The sequence below is a fragment of the Polyodon spathula genome, chromosome 17 (assembly GCF_017654505.1).
Source record: "Polyodon spathula isolate WHYD16114869_AA chromosome 17, ASM1765450v1, whole genome shotgun sequence".
NCBI classification, from domain to species: Eukaryota; Metazoa; Chordata; class Actinopteri; order Acipenseriformes; family Polyodontidae; genus Polyodon; species Polyodon spathula.
In genome coordinates, this window is record NC_054550.1 from 3,928,133 (window position 1) to 3,948,471 (window position 20,339).

Below are 20,339 nucleotides of genomic sequence, written 5' to 3' on the forward strand. Positions count from 1 at the left end.
AATGCCTTTCTTAATCACTGTGTTACAAATCACACAATTAGACACATCTGGGATTCATAGCTGGGCGTATGCACATTATAAACACATTACTCAGGTATATTTGTGTTTTTTGCAGTTTTGCACTGCATGCATTCATTGCATCCTTTTGTGCTGGAAGGTGTGGGTGCATTCTGTTGGTTTCCAAGCAACAGTCTATTTCTTAGCTTTAGGTATTCCAGGTAAAGGTACTGACAATTTCTGTAATTGTGTTTTAGGCAAACACCCCTTTTGTTTCAGTATGTCTCAGATGCTGCCATGAATTGTCCACAGTACAAATCGTAAAGGAATGGATTCTGCCTTGTAACTTGTGGCAGACTGCTATTATAGTTCTAGATTGTATTTGCCTTGTACTGACAATCATATCCATATTATTTTACCTAGTCCAAGATTATCACTAATCTAGGTCAGTGGGGATGCCCTTTACTCTACCCTGACAGTCAGTAATTTCCTCTTGGGTTATGATGTGTAAGCTGTGATGGGCACAACCTAACAGAGAAGTGGTCGATTATTCTCACCAATCACAAGCCCATAGGGTTTTTGGAGGAAACCCAACACCTGTCAGGAGAATCCAGGAACCACGCACACAGGACCATTGTTTAAAAGATGAAAAAAATACTATGACACAGCAGCAGCAGCCTTAAAAATAGCCATGCAAATTAGGTTTCCAAATATAGTTGTTATGTATTCATGCAGGTTACCGAGTGGCCAGGATATGATTTTGCAAAGCTGACTGCAAAAAAATTAGAAGAAACATATATATGTGTGGATGGGGGGGTGGGGGTGGGGGGGGGGGGGTGACACCTTGTCTACCCCTCCCTGCTCACTGATTAGTGTGGATGCAGCCAGGCTCTGGAGGTACAGTAGGTAAAGAAATCAGGTCATTCCAGTTCTCAGGCTCTCCCCTAGAAATATCAAGCCTCACCTGCTTGTTCTCGTTAGTCTTATTCAAAACAGTTTTGACACACTTTCTCTGTTGCAACTGTAAGCAGGGCTCCCTGGGAATCAAGCTAGATCGCAGATGCCTTTCTACAGATCAGAAGCACAAGGTAAGTGGCCTTTGGCTTCAAAAAAAAAAGTGTTTGCTATTCTGTATGATATGACATAGACATATTCCACACTTTATTCTTATGAAATGCTTGATCTAATTGAATTAATCATGTACTGTACAGTGCAGTGCAGGCACTTGTTTTAAAGACTAACCAAAACTTTACAACACTATGCTGTAGGTGTATCTTTATTTATAGATATGTTAGCAGCAGGGTACCTGGGTAATCAGTTTGTCCAGGTTACATGATAACAAACTCTATTTTAGCTATTTTTTTTATTCTGATACCATTCATTAAATTAGATGGATGGTACAACAGTACGGGCATGAATAATAAAGTTGTACAGAATATTTTCTTTTTTTTATCATTTCAATGCAGCTTAAATCCACACTCAGAATAATAAAAAAAAAAATGGGCACTAATCACAAAGCATTTACAATATTGCAGTGCTAAGTTGGCAGTGTTTTATTTTTATATCAGTTTTTAAATGAGTGAGTTTTATTTTCTTACAACTGTTTTGCTTTCTAGTTCTATTTACCTGCCAATCATGTCCTGACTGTCATTGTGCTTCCTGCTGGTCTCCGCTGCTGACAAAGCGCTTGCCTCGCTTAACTTTTGTTTTGTTTCTTTCTTAGTAAGGACTTGCGGAACATTTCAATCCAAATGAAAGAGCCCCTAGTTATGCAGGATCTCTGTACAAACGCTATTGTCTCTGTTGAATTAAACAACTCTGACACAACACACACTGTTTAGTAAAATACTCCACGCCATGCAGCAAATATTGTCTTGACTTCAGCATTGGTAACATTGATGTATTTCCGAGTTTAACAGTTAGACATCGAGAGATATTTAGATTCTATTATTACATAGGGATGTCCAGCACATTTAAGTGATTAAGCAGAATTTGGTCTGGCTTTACTGTCCATAATAGCTCATGTTTTAATCAAAGATACTTGGTGAACTTTACTAATAGGCTGAATGGCAGACTGAATCATGTTATTACTTATTTAATATATTTTAGCAAATCTGGTTATGTAAACAAGTCATCTATTTAAGTATGCTCATTTTGACAGTCAAATGAAGCTGACAGTTCAAACAAAATGTCTTGCTTTTCTTTTAAATACAAGGTGTGGCAAACTAGAAAAGCCAGATTTTTTTTAATTTACAGATTTCGGCAATACAGTAAATGCATTCTCCCCCCATCACCGGGACCTACGCCTTACTGTACTCTTAGTGTTCTGTGTTTTCATTTTTTATCTTTAAAAAATATATTTTACATATATTAAAATAGGGATAACATCCGTACAAAATTGTTTTTAATTGAAACATTGGTAAAAATCGAGGGAAAAAAAATATCAGAAAAAAAAAAAAACACTTTACTGTCGAATATAATGAGTAGGAGTTCTGGTTTCTGATTAATAATGTACCTGGCAAGTATGATGAAGCAGAATCTGCAGCGCTCTGACAAACTCATTAACACAGTCATTCTGCACTTTTTTTTTTTTATTAAAGCACGTGTAAAAGCAGAATAAATGGATTGCTTCTCTCAGTTCACTTTCTTGTTTTAGTTTAATGTGTCGCTCAGTTTTCAGTATGTTCTTTTATTGTCAGCGTGAACGTGCACCTCAATGCAGCCGTATTTGCAGCGCTATGCATCCTCTGCCTCATCTCACCAACTTCTGCTATTTTTTCTTTTTGCATACTTTAAAACATGTTGTTTTTGAATATTCATAAACTGACTACGTTTTCTCTCCATTCCTCATCCAGTAAAAATATTATATTTTCATGTAAGTATTTCAATTTAGTTTTTGATCAAGCTAGTAGTTACTACGCCCAGCAATTGCCACAATAATCAGACTTTGATTGGCCAACATGATCAGGTGATAATGTGTTTGTGATGTGACAGAGAACCACGTTTGAATGTTATTTGATCATCTGACGTCTAAACATCTGTTGTATCCTGGCGTACAGTGTAGGGCTGCTTATTGCAATGTCGGAGTCAAAATAAAGCAGCATTTTTATCAAAATATTGTGTATTTCCTAGAAAATAGTCCCGGGAAAATACTGAATAATAGACATAAAACGGGTATAAATCAGTAAAACCCAATGTCCAGTTAAAAAAAATTCTGCAATTTTTTGATAAAATTCGGAATAAACCGGAAACGTGGAACAGTACGTACTCTATATGGAATTCACTAGAGGACGAGGGTTAAACTGAGCTGGAAGTCTTTAAATAACTCATTATGTTTAACGGGTTCTGTGCTGTAAGGGTTTGTTCTGAATTACTGGCTCTTGCAGCCTCGAGGGTTGCCACTTGGTTGTGTTAAAATGTATTGATAAGAGAAATATACATTTGGATGTGGAGCGAGTCTTATATCTGTATTCAAAAGTAACACAGATGGTAGTTAAACCCATCCATGCCCAGTCATCCCCTGGCTTCTCAGTTGAAACTACAAGGGAAGGTTATAGTTGGCGCCAGACAGTTATGTTTCATATAAATGGCGCCCCAACGGTTTCCTGATTACTTTCAATCAATAATTGCCTTTGGTGCATTGACAAGATTCTGTATAATCATTACTCAATGCCAAGGAAGAGTGCAGAAAAAAGCTTTGCCAGGTAGTTTCTGATAGATATGAGACAGCAAAAAAAAAAAATCTGCTCTTACCATGTGCTCCTCCCGTTGAACCTCTTGTTCAGAAATACATTACTTGATGTACTATTTACTAGCTGGCATATTCATTATTGTACTGTGTGTTTGTTTTGTGTTCTTACTGAAAGTTTTATTGTAAACTAGCAGTCAACACCCACACAAAAACAACATGATGCTGCTAACATATTTTTATTGAGAGTCAATACAGACCAGGCCCCTTGCTGAATCAAGTATGCACACTCACATCTAACTTGGAGAAATATAATCAGAATTAGGCTGTGAGCCTGGAAATCAAATCATGCTGTGTTACTGAGACAATTTCCAATTACAATTCCTTCAAAGGAACTTCTATTTTAGAGACAAAATCATTGAAGTAAATTGTTGACATTTTTGTGTGTTCATTTTTTATGAAGACAAGCTATCATCATTTCTACAAGAATATTCCCTAATTTTTTTTTTTTTTTTTAGGTTTTTGAAAGAGAGACTCGTGCTCCCAGTGAAGATGGCTTTTCCCTTGACACTTATCACTGCAATGATTTTGATCTTTGCCCTCCTAGAGGCCACTCAATCTCAGAGTTCAACCCCCCCGCCTGTTGTTATATTGACCACCAATCCTGCTATAACCGCAGAAATCTCATCAACAAAACAACTCCAGGACACAGTCCAACCAACATCAACAACAACAGTTGAAACTCAGCATGCTTCAACCACGGAGAGAACAAACAGTTCAGAAAATTCATTTGCCACCACAACGGAGACAACAACAGCCCTCAGTGCAGCCACAACCACACATAATCCAACAACTCCAGCAGGCAACTATTCAACCACAGGCACTGTTTCATCTACCACTCCTAGCAACAGAAATGACTCCACAACCCCAAGCAGAAACTTCTCCACTTCTACCCCAAGTGATAACTTCTCCACTTCTACCCAAAGTGAAAACTTCTCCACTTCTCCCCCATGCGGAAACTTCTCCACTTCTCCCCCAAGCGATAACTCCTCCACTTCTACCCCAAGCGATAACTTCTCCACTTCTACCCCAAGCGATAACTTCTCCACTTCTACCCCAAGCGATAACTCCTCCACTTCTACCCCAAGCGATAACTTCTCCACTTCTACCCCAAGCGATAACTTCTCCACTTCTACCCCAAGCGATAACGTCTCCACTTCTACCCAAAGTGGAAAGTTCTCCACTTCTCCCCCAAGTGGAAACTTCTCCACTTCTCCCCCAAGCGGTAACTTCTCCACTTCTCCCCCAAGCGATAACTTCTCCACTTCTCCCCCAAGCGATAACTTCTCCACTTCTACCCCAAGCGATAACTTCTCCATTTCTACCCCAAGCGATAACTTCTCCACTTCTACCCCAAGTGGAAACTTCTCCACTTCTCCCCCAAGCTTCTCAACAGCAGGTAATGTTTCAACAGCAGGAACAAAAACAGCACTGAGCAATACGACTGCAAATACCACCCCTATGACTACACAATCTCCATCGACCAACAAGCGCAGTACAACACTCAATCACATGAGTACCACCGCCAGCCCGAGGACAGGGAACATATCCTTTCCTTTCAAAGGTAAGTCTTGTGATAATAATAATATTATAATAATCTTTATTCTATATAGCGCCTTTCATGTACAAAGATCGCAAAGCACTGTACAGTTCAATTACCACTGGATGGTTGTGAAATGTGGGGTTTATTGGGGTGCATTGCCTACCTGTTACCTAGTTCCTGTGTCAAATTACCCTCATGGGGTCCAGGGAGGGATGAGGGGGGCCATCAGGGGAGGAAGGGATGAGGAAGGGGGGGGGGATGTGTAAATAATTGTATGTATAGGTGTGGCTTTTGATATGTACAAAAACACAATAAAAATTTGATCACAAAAAAATGTAGGCATATAAACATTAGGAAATGCTAGTGTATAAACAGTTTTAAGATGTGATTTAAAAATACCCAAAGTCAGAGAGTCCTTGATCACCCCAGGAAGAGCATTCCACAATCTTGGTGCATAAGTGCAGACTGCTGTCACCTATTACATGGAGTTTTCCAGTTGGACTTTCTTACCATTGTACACAAGCGCAAAAAACGGTAAAACCAGTGGTTTCAGTCTCCTTTATAAAACATCATTATCACTTAAGTATAATGTCATGCATAACAAAAAATGCACAATATTTTTTATCTTATTAACTACTTATCAGCCTTTGCTTTGACTAAAAAGCAGTGAGCAAAAACAGCTCCAATTAACTGCTGCTTTGTCATGTACTGAAAGGGGGAAAAAATGTTAAAAGCAAACAGGCTCCAACCTCAGAACACAAGTTGACTTCTGTGGTATCAGACAAACCAATTTCTTTGATTTACAAACAATAAAACCGTTTTATTTTATTTTAATAGAGGTAAATAGAGAGGAGAAGATACTACGAGAAAAAGCTTAGAGAAAGACAAAACTGCCAATTGCTCTGCCGCAACTGAACACAACACTTTGGTGTTGCCAATATCTGAAATGTGGTACCAGAAAAAAAACAAAAAAAAAACAACACGTTTTTAAAAAGGGGGTTTCATTCCTTTACCCCTTACCCAAAACTAGATTAATCTGAGAAAAGGAAAGAACGTTTTCCAGTTGAGTGTCCCTTGTCACCATGGACGGGGGGAAGTGTGACAAACACAAAGACCATCGAGTTTCACCAGGTCCAAGGAGGAGAGCAGCCAAGCTCATTCATGCTGGCAAGAGTCTTATTAAAAGCAAAGTACAGAGTCTTATTAAACTGAGTTAACCCGAGGTTGGAGGTTGTTTCCCAATTCAAATACATTTTTTTACAACAGATTTTTGGTGGTAAAACACAACCTCTAAAACCTTGAAAACACAACCTTTCACCTGAAAACTAACGTGAGACCTTATCTATTCCATTGTGTTTTTCAGATGCCACTCTTCACAGTAAAAAACATGAAGATGCCATCGCAGTGGGGGCCATCGTTGGCGCAGCCCTTGGAATCTCACTAGTGGCTCTGGTCCTCTACTTCATATTTAAGAAGGCAAAATCAGCGAGTGACTCCTTCAGTCACCGTAGACTCTATGAAGACGTGTCTGCAGATCCAGGTACCAATAGGAACCCTGACTGGTTGTAACTGTGTTTACTACTGATTAGCATACAAGGATTAAACAACACCATACCATTTTACATTGACAGCAAAGAGTAATTGCTATTCCATTAAGCTCTTCATCTGCCACCAGAGTGGATATAAGTTGTGCAAGTATTTGTTTATCACTGATGCACTTAGCAGCTCTTTACGACCCCCACAGTTAGGTTCAAGAAGACTTGCTTCACTTCACGTCTCTAAACAACTAACAGCCTCACTCAACAGCTTTCACAAGAGGCAAGCTAAAAAAAAAACAGGCAGCAGCTATGAATACATGTCCAAATCAGCAATGCATTTTCCACAACCGTAGAAGTACATTTCAACAGTATTTCAGCATCTGATTCACTTTTTAAAATATGTACAATGTTACAGCTTGTTTAGCCAATGTATCCCTCAATTGGCTGAATTTTGACAGAAAAGCTTTACTTTTAATACATCTGGTGGCCCCATTAAAGTGTAGTAATAATAATCTGATTAATTGGCTTGTTAAAGTACTTGGAGACCAATTATTCTTTCAGTTGGGTTGGTTATTAATAAAAGTTGCTAAGCATTTTGCCAGTAGAAAATATTGGAAATGAGAATGTGTAATTCGATAGCAAAACACTTGCAGCACAAATGCATTCCAACCTCTCTAAGTTGCAGGTATGAAAGCTGCAGGCAATTGCGACACTCACAATTGCATCAATTTGTTAAGAACTTTTGAAAGCATGTTTTAAACAGTTGCAATTGCTGCTGGCATTTCCTAGTCTGCTTTTTCTCATGTGTTGCCAGTTGTGCTCAATGTATTTTTGAGGCAAACAGCCAAACACCTATTTTTTCCTAAAAAGCAGGGTGTACTTGCAAGCCTTGAAAACTAATTTCTATGACATTTCTGGTTTCCCCAACATGTTGGGAGCAATAGACTACACACATGTGCCACTAACCCATCCAGCTCATTCTGAGCATCTGTATAGGAATAGGAAACACACCTATTCTGTTAATGTGCAGGTGGTTTGTAATTGTGCATAATTTAGCACTGCACCCCTCACTAACTTAAATAAAAGTGGACAGTATACATTTGGCTTATAGGCTACTAATGATAATATAAATTAGTAGTATAACGCAAAATTTGTTGCTGGTCCATTGAAATTCGTATTAATGAGAATTGACTGTCCTCCTATATCATAACTTGTCAATGCGGCACCATGATCTATTTTGTGTTAATTGTCTAGGCTGCCAAGTTAATAGTAGTAATAATAATAATAATAATAATAATAATAATAATAATAATAATAATAATAATACGCTACAATTGTTTAGTTTCAATGTAATCTTCACTATTATATTACAGCTTTTTAACTTTGTTTTATTTATTTAAACTTGTTTGTCTAAAATAATCACTGTAGTACAATTAAAGGCTTGGAGCGTCTATGTGAATCTTTTCATCAGTAAGCAGGGGTTTTAGAACAGGTGTCGTTAATTAGTTCAATCTCTTCGCTGTGCTTCTCCATTGAAACAAGGATCACTGCACCACCCAGACAAGCACGCTTCCATGTTTTCTTTCTTTTTGTGCAGTTCTCCGATTGGACAGCTTGGCCAATCGACTTGATCTACGCTACGAGGGATCAGCATCCTACAATCCTGGAGTCACGGGGGACTCCATCCAAATGGCCAACATCCACTCACAAGAGCAGGATGCTTAGTGGACCTGGACAAGAATGGGCTTACCTAAAAAAAATAATTAACACAACCCAGTTATTTATAATGCAACTATCTTCTTAGAAAAAAAAAAAAGAAACACCATAAACAACATATCTGATATGCTGGCTGGTATTACAGGCTTAAAAACCAACCATAACATTCAATTTAACTTCATTCAATGTTCAACTTTCCTTTGGCAAGAGAAACTGCCTGTCTGTAAATGCCCAATGCTAGCAGTGAACACAAACATCTGCAAGTTTATTTAATATAGAATTCTAAGCTAGATTCCAGACAGACTGCTGTAATGTTCTCAGGCAAGAACACAATATTTACTGTTCCACATTACAGCAGTGAAGCAGGCTTATCTAAACAATGGCTGTTTTGGAAATACCTGTACAGTAGAAACCAATAGGAATAATGGTTATTATAAATATTTTGGGGCATAATAGTCACTGCATTCTCTGTCACCTTCTTTTGGGCAAAACAAATGCCCTGTTTTATTTTAGTTTCATGGTTAAAACCAATTCATGCTTCACAAATTATTAGCTGTAAAAAAATATTAGATTTTGTAACTATTCACTATAATAATAATAATAATAATAATAATAATAATAATAATAATAATAATAATAATAATAATAATAACAACACTGAAACACTGAATGCTTGTACTTTGCAATGCTAGCCTTATGAAAAACATTTTATTGTAATGTAACCCTTACAGTAGTATTAATACTATACGATTTAACTAGTGGTTAAATAGCATATTTTGGAAGCATGTGGTTTTCACACACACACACACACACACACACACACACACACACACACACACACACACACACACACACACACACACACACACACGCACACATTTGTTTGGTGTTTGTGTAACAACAAAATGCACCTGATTTCTCTAAGGAATAAAATCCAACAATTTTAGTGGGAAAGAATGCGGGACAGAGCTGGGATGAAAAATCAAAGAAAGACTGCCTTACCCCATATCGCCATAAATATTGCAAAGAAGACAGTTCCTCCGTTATCAAAAAGATGTGTAACCTGGAGGAACATATATGAAAAATACATCAATGTTTTTTGTTTTTTTTTAAAGTTGGAAGCAGCTGTGTTCCAAATTTTAGAACTGTGGTTTTAAGATCAACCACTGTCCATATCATTAAAACACATCAGAGTCATACATTTTGAGAACCTCAAAATATGTGATCCTTGCCAACTAAACGCCTACAATACAACAATGCACTTGCAACAGAAAAATGCACCTTTTTTGTATATTTAATAATAGCAAAAGGAAAAGTAGTTAAAACATGATACCAACACATCTGCAAGAGGTTTTTGTCAGCTTGTTTACACACAAATGTGAGCTATTGTCTAACCCCTGTATATACTGTAAACATAGATTCCTTTGTTTAGAAAAAAATATTTCTTATCGCCAAATAGAGATGCAAATTTTTTTCCTGGCATTACAAAAAGTTCTGTACATTCTTTAGGGGAATGTGGGTTAAGAAAGTAATAATAGTTAAAACGATTTCTAAATTGAAATAACAATTTTGTATATTTTTATAACATTGTGTAAATAGATCCCTAATAGGTGGAGAAAACTTGAGTAAAAACAATTCTCAACTCAATTTTGAACAATTTGCAGTTGAAAGCTGTGATTTTACTTGAATTGTATTTATTGTGAAACGTGTCCCATTCAAAGCTAATAGTAGGACTGCATATTCATTAAAACACATCAACGAGGTTCTGTATTTTTCATTTCACAGCACAACTCATACAAGCCTTCCCATCTGAAAAAGTCACTGTATTCTTTTCTACAACACTGTAGCGGTCTCACCACTAGAGGGCGTTCTAGGGCTAGATTGCACTGTCAAACAGAAACGGCACAGCCTGCCTTTTTGGGATATGCGCCAACTGTAAGCCTACAGGAAGATAAATATGTTGCCTACATTTTGATGTGAATAAAACTATGCCAGTCCCAGTTACAGTGGTTTTGTTTTGTTTTTAAATTATATTACCAAGAAAATGCCAGCTTAATTGTAAATATAAATAACAACAGCCATTTTCTATAGAAATCAGATTACCGGTAAACGGAAACAGATTGAAAGGAAAACATAATAAAAAAAATAATAAAATAAAGCCAGGTTTTACATATTACAGATTTAATAGATACGACGTTCATAAAACTGTGACTCCATTCATTTATCCGGAGTGACACTCATCAGTTATGAGGCTATAATTATTGATGTGCTAGTGGGGAGCTTGTAACTGAGTATCTAAATCAACAATACAGCTCCTAATGGAGACTGCATGAAAATACCATCTGCAACATGCCTCCCATTTTCTCAGATCACTCTACACTGTAATGCCTATTTTTAACTTATAATGAGGAGTACAAGATGAGTTCTAAATCACGAGTCACCTTCTATTTTAGCTCTATAGTTCTTTATTTTTACACATAACGACATGCTGAAGCTTGTTTTCATTTGGCTTTCAGTACTTTTTAGAACGGAAGGCAGGAAGCACTTATTTTATACAGAGAGTTATACAGACATGGAATAGCCTGCCAGGTGACAGAGTTCGTATTTAAAACACTGGGAACATTAAAACAACACTAGATTCTGTCCTATTAAATCAGATTCCCCCTGGTAGTGGCGAAGGATGTGCTAACAAGGGTGAGAGCCTTGATGGGCTGAACAGCCTTTTCTCATCCCCAAACCTTTCTTTCATTCTTATATTTATTTATTTAATATAAATATATACAAATGGCATTCTACAGTATTTCTAGAGCCTATTATTGCCGTTACATTTATGAACAAAACATTAAAATGTATCTTCTTTCTGATTAATGTTCACTGGTCCTCACCTACAGTATGCGTTTCACAGGCTTACAGATGGTGTTTAAGAGGCATGGCACTGAGAGATGAGACTGCTGGCCGTGGCTGTACATTCTCAGAGGATTCATTCTGCATAACTCATGAGAAGTGTTATTTTATGATGATGTATTTGGCTTAAAGCTTCTGCACTCTCACTCCTTCCTCACTGTCACTGCCACGCTTAATAATGTAGGCTTTTAAATTGTAGTATAGCAGAAGTGTTTTTAAATACATTTCAGGGATGGAAATAAGACTCCCACTGCATAGCGGTTTCACCCATTCCAGGTTTTACTATGAGCTTGATTAGCCACAGTGTATAGGTAACAAGTTCAGGTGTGTCTTATTAAACTCAGAGTAAAACTATGAATGGGCAAAACTGCTATGCAATGGGAGTCTCATTTCCAGACCTGCATTGTCCTAGCATTACAGTAATTAGCCTCAGTCATTTTTCCAAAGCCTGTGTGAGTGTGTGCCCAACCCCCTCTTTACTAATCCATCTTTAATGCCAATTGGTGCCAATTCAACAGAAATATCCCAATCTGCAGTAGTAGCTGCAATAAACGAGGCTCAGGCTAGGGTGGCCACCTCTGAGGTACACAAACCAGGACACTGGTTTAAACACTCTAGAATTCCTACAGTCATCCAATAGGTAGGATTGATAATAAGCCTGTTACTACAGAACTGACACCCAATTCATATTGTACATCTGTTGCTCAAATCATATCTTGATTTATTTAACTTGTGCTCAATTTAGGGTACTGCTGTAGTAGTCTACATGGATGCAGATTAAAAGATTAGAAACAGGATAAGATTATAAAACAGGATAGTTTAGTGTCCCCGCAAGGCATCCTTAAAACCGGGACAATACCGAGAAGGTGGCAGCCCTAGCTCAGGCCCTGCATGTGAAGGAAGGGCTCACCTTTGCATACACACAGCTATCACTGAGTTTCCAGAATGAACAGTTGCGTTCACACATGGGGCACATGACAGTGTCGTTCGCATCACAGATCTCCTTGCTTGAGAAATGAAAATAAACAGAAACAAAAACAAGTCAGGGCAGCATGGAGCAGGTAGCAGGGTTTTTATAGCAAAGAAAAAAAATCTGTGATCCCTGCACTAAAATTGAAGAGTGTATTTATCCTGTTATCTCAACATGGAGTCCGAAACTGCTCATTGTAAAAAATTACAAACCAGAAAACAAAATAAAAAGCATGAATGATACTGCATTAAAATAACTAAACCAGTCTTGTTTGATTTGACTTGTTACTGATTGCTGCCGATGTCAGTTTGGCTGTACTGTTGTTGCTGCTTCTGCTATGGCTGCTCCCAACAGGCTCCTCATGAAAACCAGGTGAATAAATATACAGATAATCAGCAGGAAGCATTTGGCAGCCAGGAGACTAACCTAAAACAGCATACTGAAACTCAGCATACATATTTATAAGAAAAGGATGAAGGGAACAAGGGAATTGCACTGTGTTCTTTTAAAAACCGTGGTGCTGGTTGATCCTGCTGCTCAACAGAAATTCAAAGCAAGTCTCAATTAAGAGCTGATTACACCTTTTGGGTTAATATAGTTAATTGCTTAAGTGCAATACCTCAATGAAAAGCAGGCTATCACAGCTTTCAACAAATTACAGAACTATAGCAGCACTGATAATTCAAGCACTGCTATGCAACTGTAACTTAAACTTGGTGTTACGTTTCAATACTTTGGTTTCGCTCAGTGGTATGCAACCCTGGTCTTGGAGGGTCACGATCCTGCAGATTTTGTTGCAATTGCTAAATACCTGGAACACATGGTAATCTGGCCAATCACCGAATCAATTAGAGCTCAGGTAAAACAAAAACCAGAAGTGTCTGTGGCACTGCAGGACCAGGGCTGCCTACTCCTTGTTTAGGTTACCGTGTGGTTCAGTGGATTGTAGTGGTCTTGAACTTATGGAAAGTAAGTTTAGGATGCCTGGCAGTAACCTACTTTACTCCCACGGGGCATTAGTGAAAGGTGTATCCATGCAATGTCTTACCTGACCTGGCTTGAGTCCATCGTGAAGAGCCCGTACAGAAAGACAAACAGCCCAACGAGAGCAGCAGGGATCAGCATGCCAGTGTACCACCCCAACCAGGCAAAATACAAGCCGATCTTCTCCCCGAAGTACCGTCTACAGGGAGGTACACAATAAATACACACACAGCGGAACAGCAGCAAACAAAAAGGTTTTAGGGTCACTGTTTCTAATCTCTGTTGACTGACCAAGTGACAATCTTGGAAGAAACATAAATCTTGCAGTTTGGTGAACTGAACTGTGTTTTTTGCTTTGGTATTAGCCACTGTCTAGTCACCTTTACTGGGTCTATGTACGGTATGACATTATGGTAGAGCTAATCATGCCATGATTAAATGCACCTCCCTTATAAAAGTCTTCCACGGTATTAATGCACTTTTCCCATGTTTTTCCTATCGTTGTACTATGCATTTATCATAGTGTACCCTGGTTTGCCATGCTTTACCATACCTCTTACAATGCTTTCCTATGCTTTATCATTCTTTTACTGTGCTGTACACTTTGCACTGCTTTTACTTTGTGAAACTTTTGGGCAAATGAAAGGATTTCAGATAATGAGACTTTTTTTTTCTAGTGGCAACAAATATCGCTATCAGTAACATGTATGTTCCATATTTATCTGCTGAAAATCTCTATTGAAACACCCCTATCCTATAGTTAAATGGACTTGGACATATAGAACACAATTTCTTAAAATGTCCTATTTGAATGATTAGCAATCTTTTTTTATCATTTAAAACCTTGTGATAAAACGTGCATGTTAAGAAGGAGGTAAATGAACACATTGGCTAGCTTGCATGCTTAAGATTCTCCACTCAACCACAACCCAATAATATATTTTGTAATCTGTGCAGTGTGATCCGAGCTCCTGTCTTACCTTATTAAATCCAGCGGCTGGTATTTGTACCACATGCCCCACCTTGCCCATCTCTCATACAGCAGGTGTCTGTGATTCTGAGCTCCGTGAGTTTTGATTGGATGTCTGCTTTTGTAGCTGCCCTGCAGGGATCAAACCACACAACTGTCTATTAGTGCTTTAACAATAAAAACACATTTAATTTGTACAGTTCCTTTTACATCAACCTGTGTGTCCTTGCAGGGGTAAAGTTTAAACAACAATCACAAGAGAAGCCAGTCAGAGAATCCACTAAGGTCTTAACACAGAGTAAACACTGGCCAAGATTTCAGCATTTCTACTCCACGGTTTGAGCAGGGGTAAGGAGAAGGATAACAACAGATATTTCCTATTAGACAGAAACCACTAAGCTACTATAGAATGTTACAGATCACCATGTGTGTTGTGAAGAGTGCCATTGGAAGAAAGTGTTCCGATGGATGCATTGGGAGTGAGCAAACCACACTTCAGGAGAACCTCTTCGTGATTAATATTACAGTGACAGTATTACCTTGAGTGATCTAGTGACATCTGAAACTTTTCAACATAAAAAAAGTAGATATTATTATAGATACCTCATGAGGAGGAAAGGCAGCTTCATATGTCCCATTGCCAAGTAATCGGTTTATACCTGAAATGGATACAATAAAAATGACACTACTGTAATGGTAATCTGCAAATAACAAAGCCATACAAAGTTATAAAGTTCTACAACACACTGGGTATGAGGTTCTACTATTTCGACCATTCTGTAGAGGAGGCAGCAGGCTGAGAACAACTGCATTACAGGGATGGGAATAAGACCACCATTGCATATTCCTGCTTTCACTAGGAGTTTAAAATGACTCCTCTGAGCTTGTTACTTATACACTTGCTAATCAAGCTCGAATTAACATCTGGGATGAGTGAAACTGCTATGCAATAGGAGCCTCATTTCCATCCCTGCATTCAAACACTTTTTAATACTAAGATTCATCGATGACAATGAAAGTGCTACATCTGAACATATTAACTGAAAATGTTTTTAGTGATATTAAAAATGGTATCACAAATGGATAAGCTATAGGTCCATCATATACTCAGTTACTGCTGATTCAGACCAAGCCATGTTAGCAATATATCAGGCCCCCTTACCCATTTTTGATTTCCCATCTTCATACTTTGTCCTCTGCAGCATGTGATGGACTATCCTACTCCTTGTAGAATTACTGAAGAATGTTTCTTTGTTGTTGATTGTAAAACTAGGGAGAAAGACCAGGCTTTATTTAAACATTCCACTAATGTTAAAATGCTATTGAAATACCTTTTCTTTACTTATATTTGAGTGACTGTAGTACACTTAACCCTGTTAAAGCTACTTTATTTATGTAACTATATTCTGTTTCTTGTACAAAATGCATATTTTGGTACTGAACTGCACACTTTTCCACCAGGTTAATCATGTACCCATTTACTGTAGCTAGTAATAACATTAAGGTAGATTTTGCTATCATCACCAATACAATTTCTACAGACTCTGAATTATTATTATTATTATTATTATTATTATATTATTATTATTATTATTATTATTATTATAACACACAAAGTGCTATTCCTAAAGAAGTGATCCCTCTTGTGATCTCGTACTGGTGCATGCGTGCTCGGCTGAAGGGCGCAGTGTAGCAGTCTGTCTCCTCCAGGTCAGGCAGGGCTTCTTTATCAAGCTTCATGGGGTTCCTTGGCAGCCAGCTCTTCAGCTGTCTCAGGTTGCGCTGAAACCTGGAGGAGGGAGAGGAGAGAGGAACAGCATGATAGGCAGCATTATCTGAGCTTACTTTATTCGCAATCACACTGCATGCTGCAGGGAAAAGCAGGAGGTCCAGGCAGATAGATGACGGCATTATTCTTATTTATTTCTTAGCAGACACGCTTATCCACGGCGACTTACAGCTGTTATGATCTTGTACTATGATCTTGTACTGTAAGTCTCAGTATTTATTCATGGCATGGCATTTTCTGCCTGGGAATGGTGCTAATTTAGCATCACAGGGGACATATGACCTACATAGTGGGTACAGTCGGCTTGCAAAGGGATGCGGGCACTTCTTAACTAGGCTGTATTATACATGCACAACAACTGCCTATGAGCAAAGTATGAACAGTGTTCTGCTCACTAAGAACCATTCAGTTTGACCCTGGCATATATTTCAGTGTGCTGCAATGTTTTAAGAGCCCAGCATGCAGTACCAGTGCACAGTGCACATTACTGAGAGCTTGGCTGGTTGGATTCTCCATCAGCGAACAGACAAAGGATTAAGGACTTGGTTTTGCATTAAAACAAAATAGGCAGATTAATGTAAAACTTTTGTATCTCATGTACAGGCCAGTCTACCTCTTCTACTGCTCTTGCTCCGAAAATAACCCAATACTTGAAGGGGAGGGGAATCACATACCTGACTCAAGGGAGCCTTCAGCAGTATTGTGCAAATCTAAGTATTGAGTGCATTCTGTCCTATGGGAGTGTAATATCCACACTACCAACAAACTGACTTCATTTTAATTTGTTTCTCAAGGCAACTGAGCTCCAATACATCCTGTACTCATACACAGACTGCCTGCAACCCTTCAACATTCACCTTCTTTCAGATCAAAGAGAAAGCAAACCAACCCAACCCATCATTCTCTCTGTAGTGTCTAATTAGTAAGAAGGAAAAAAAAAATACTATAATTACCAGCTTTTGGTGAGATGCTATTAACACTTCAAATTGGGTATTGCAAAGAGAGAGCTGAGATCTCATATTAGTGCTTAAGTACATGGACTATTTCTGCTATTGTCGCTATGCATTTAGAGGCAGGTAGGGTGCCAATAGGTGAAAAACAATCCACTGGTTTAAAGCAGGAAAGAAAGACTCTAGGACAATATAGCTGGCATGAAAATATACGACTGGGCTTCATGGGTCATTGTGCTTGGGAGGCAGCTGGTAAATGCACATTGGCACAGCTCCTAAATCTGTTTAGTGCAGCACGAGGACGCAGAGAGATCAATGCATCAACGCGTGTTGCTGAAACAGCCTCTGGTTAGTAGTACAGTGTCACAGAGCTAAAGTAAATCTCCTACGCCACTATGATATAAAGCAGCCTTAACAGGTGGGTGTTAGCATGGCAGCAATTACAGCTTTATAAATGCAGAATGCAATTTAAAAAACAATTCAGACAACATTTACATTTGTAATGTGTGATCTGAAAGCATGCAGTAGAATAGTACTGGTGATGTGGTGGAATTCTTTTTAGAAGAAATTCATAGCAAGTTCAGCAACTGGTGATTGCTGCTGAACCAACCATTTAAATATCATAGCGGACATTATTTTATTTTATTACAGTACAAGGATTAACATACCAATACGCATACCACACAAGGGCATTACTAATGATCAGTTTATTGTACAATAAATAATGTTCTGGTTTGCTTTAAAACACTACCCTCCATCTTTGGTGACCTAGCTTATTTAAAGATGAGATCCCCTTTTACTTATAGAATTCAATGTCACATAATGTTTATGGGTTATCATAAGCGCATAACCATATTATATAAAAAGTAAATAAGGGGAGCTCCTTGTAGAATTTAAACACAACCCTCTTTATGCATTGCTGCCATTTAAATGATTGAATTTCAAAAGCAAAGCAGAGGTCGGCTTGTCAAGCGTGCGCACAGTACCTTCCCTCTGTCTCTGTGGACTTACATAGAATGGGAAATTGTGATCGGTGCACACGCACAGATGCTGACATGAAACCAAGTGTCAGGGGGGCAAGCACTGAAGGGATGCAGTGTCCATGCAAGTCAGCAGTTGTAAAACCACACTTAGTATCCTTTCCAAATGGATGCTTTATCGCTAAAGTCCAATTTGTTTTTTTTTTTACCATACATTCCAATTGTACAAAAGTATCTGAGTGTTTCAAGTCAAGAAAAACAAACATTACATTTGTAACTTAAATGTGATTATTTGTTTTAGTTCATGGTTTTACATCTGCTAACAAGGGGATTGTTGTGCTGAATCATATCAGGGGGTTAAAACAATGAAATAAAATACAATAAATAACTGCACAGCACCCACCAACCTGCCCATCGATTTGCTCTTCCAATCAGTGAAATAACATTTTTTCCTGAAAAGACAGCAGAAGTCAGTTAAGTGTATATAAAAAAGTGACTGAAAAGTAATATCACACAAACTGGCACTATAGCAGTACACATTCCTGCACTGTCCAACATGGATCTGGAGTGCAGTATATCAAATAGAAGATGTGACATAGTGTCATGTACTGCAGGGAGATTGAATCTATCACTCAGACACATGCTGACATGTTCATTAAGTAATGAGATCAAAATATAAACAAACACAAAAAAAACCATCCTTGTCTACAACACGATGTATCATTGGAATATGCTTTCAATTTTTGTACTGTACTCAATATACATCAATTCCATCAATTTTGAACCAATTGTTATCTGGAATGTTCTTCAAACAGTGGGCCTTTTTTTCTGTAAATGCATGCAAATTAAGTTTTTTTTTACTGATCCGTAAGCATTTAAACAATGATGTTAATTGCTTAAGACTGCTCGGTTTCTGCGTGTGATACAGTACAATACACTGAAGTGCCATGCAGTTCTGTTAGGCTTCTCCAATAAGCAAAATGCCTACGGAATCATCCCTGCTCCTGACTGCTGTGTATTACCTGAATGCCATCCTGATGTTCAGCTGATCTGCATATTTACAAAGCGTCTCCCAGGGAACGTGGATTTTAACAAACATGATGTCACTGTTTGTCAAAGACGGCTGCGAGAAAATAAAAAAAAGAATTATATAATAGAGTAACTGAAACGAGACACTTCAGAACATGGGGGAAAGAAAAAAGGATGTCATTGAAAAATAAAGCTCCAATATGCACACTCATTGTCCAGCAATATTGGCAAACTATAGACTTTCTGTCAGTCGTCAGGTATGGAACTGTATCAAGGCAGAGGCTGGGCATGAACCCGCCGACCACACACCCAGCAGGCGAGCGTCTTAACCACTATTCGTCTGCACTCATGGTTATAGAGCTTTTAACCTCATCTCATCTCACCAACAGGGGACAATCTGTAACGGCAGTGAATCACACAACACTACCCATTACACAGCAGAGATGTTTTCGTTTTCCCTTTAAGAGGTTACTGCAATCTGAAGACTGTCTTACCTCTTTTTCCAACATTAGCCCTTCTGCTCGCAGGTTCTTCTCAAAGGTGCATCTCTTTTCCACTTGCAAGCTGGACTTCTTGTAAACTAAGATGTAGTCAATGCGCTTCTTCCCATCCCTAAAGAACAAGCCTGATGGTGCAGTTGGGTTGTTATCCTACAGAAAGAATTTGCCATAACATTTTAAAGTTGAAATACCCTTTATCGCTGTAAAACGCCTTTTTTTTACAGGAGCCCTGACCTTAGCGGTGAAGCAGTTAAGAGATTCTCAATGTAAAATGATCAAGCTCCGCCAATTAGGCAAATTAAATCAAAAAGGTATTTCTAACTCTCATGCCCTTTGTCTGACAAATCTTCGATCGATAACCCTGCTAGAAAAAATGAAAAAGCAACATTGGGTTGAATACGTCTCAGCGGTGTACTTTTAATAGGAAATCTATTTTTTATTAAGCTCCCATTGAGCTTAAAAACTAAAGACGTGTTTCCCAAATAGATAATCTGATGAAAAGATTTGTCGATCCCAAGTACAAGCTTACCAGAAATCATACTGCATCATCCAAAATCTTTATAAACCCAAAAATACATTTACAAACTATTAATTGTAGTGAAATATTCATAGGATAAACAACACAGATGACTCTCCAATCAAAATGCATTTCACTAAAACCCCAGGCCAATAGAAATACCTTTTTTTTTTATGAAGTGCAACGTTTCAATATCTTGGTTTC

The 20,339-nt window shown here is 38.2% G+C and overlaps 2 protein-coding genes across 3 annotated transcripts in view; one reads left to right on the forward strand and one right to left on the reverse strand.

The window, feature by feature from the left end:
* ano3 (anoctamin 3) overlaps positions 1-20,339 on the reverse strand; it is a 68,520-nt gene that overhangs the window by 10,347 nt on the left and 37,834 nt on the right. For both annotated transcript variants that reach the window (XM_041276525.1, XM_041276526.1), the window contains exons 4-13: positions 19,613-19,768; positions 19,112-19,212; positions 18,497-18,541; positions 16,028-16,159; positions 15,533-15,639; positions 14,974-15,029; positions 14,381-14,502; positions 13,465-13,599; positions 12,357-12,453; positions 9,545-9,605 (exon numbers count right to left, since the gene is read on the reverse strand). In XM_041276525.1, coding sequence (XP_041132459.1) covers positions 9,545-9,605; positions 12,357-12,453; positions 13,465-13,599; positions 14,381-14,502; positions 14,974-15,029; positions 15,533-15,639; positions 16,028-16,159; positions 18,497-18,541; positions 19,112-19,212; positions 19,613-19,768 — 1,012 coding nt within the window. The remainder of the gene's footprint in view (positions 1-9,544; positions 9,606-12,356; positions 12,454-13,464; positions 13,600-14,380; positions 14,503-14,973; positions 15,030-15,532; positions 15,640-16,027; positions 16,160-18,496; positions 18,542-19,111; positions 19,213-19,612; positions 19,769-20,339) is intronic.
* On the forward strand, positions 823-9,105 carry LOC121330188 (cell wall protein DAN4-like). The gene is made up of 4 exons (XM_041276528.1): positions 823-1,085; positions 4,204-5,309; positions 6,652-6,828; positions 8,424-9,105. Exons 2-4 carry the CDS (start codon positions 4,238-4,240, stop codon positions 8,549-8,551), a joined length of 1,377 nt encoding a protein of 458 aa, XP_041132462.1. The 5' UTR covers positions 823-1,085; positions 4,204-4,237; the 3' UTR covers positions 8,552-9,105.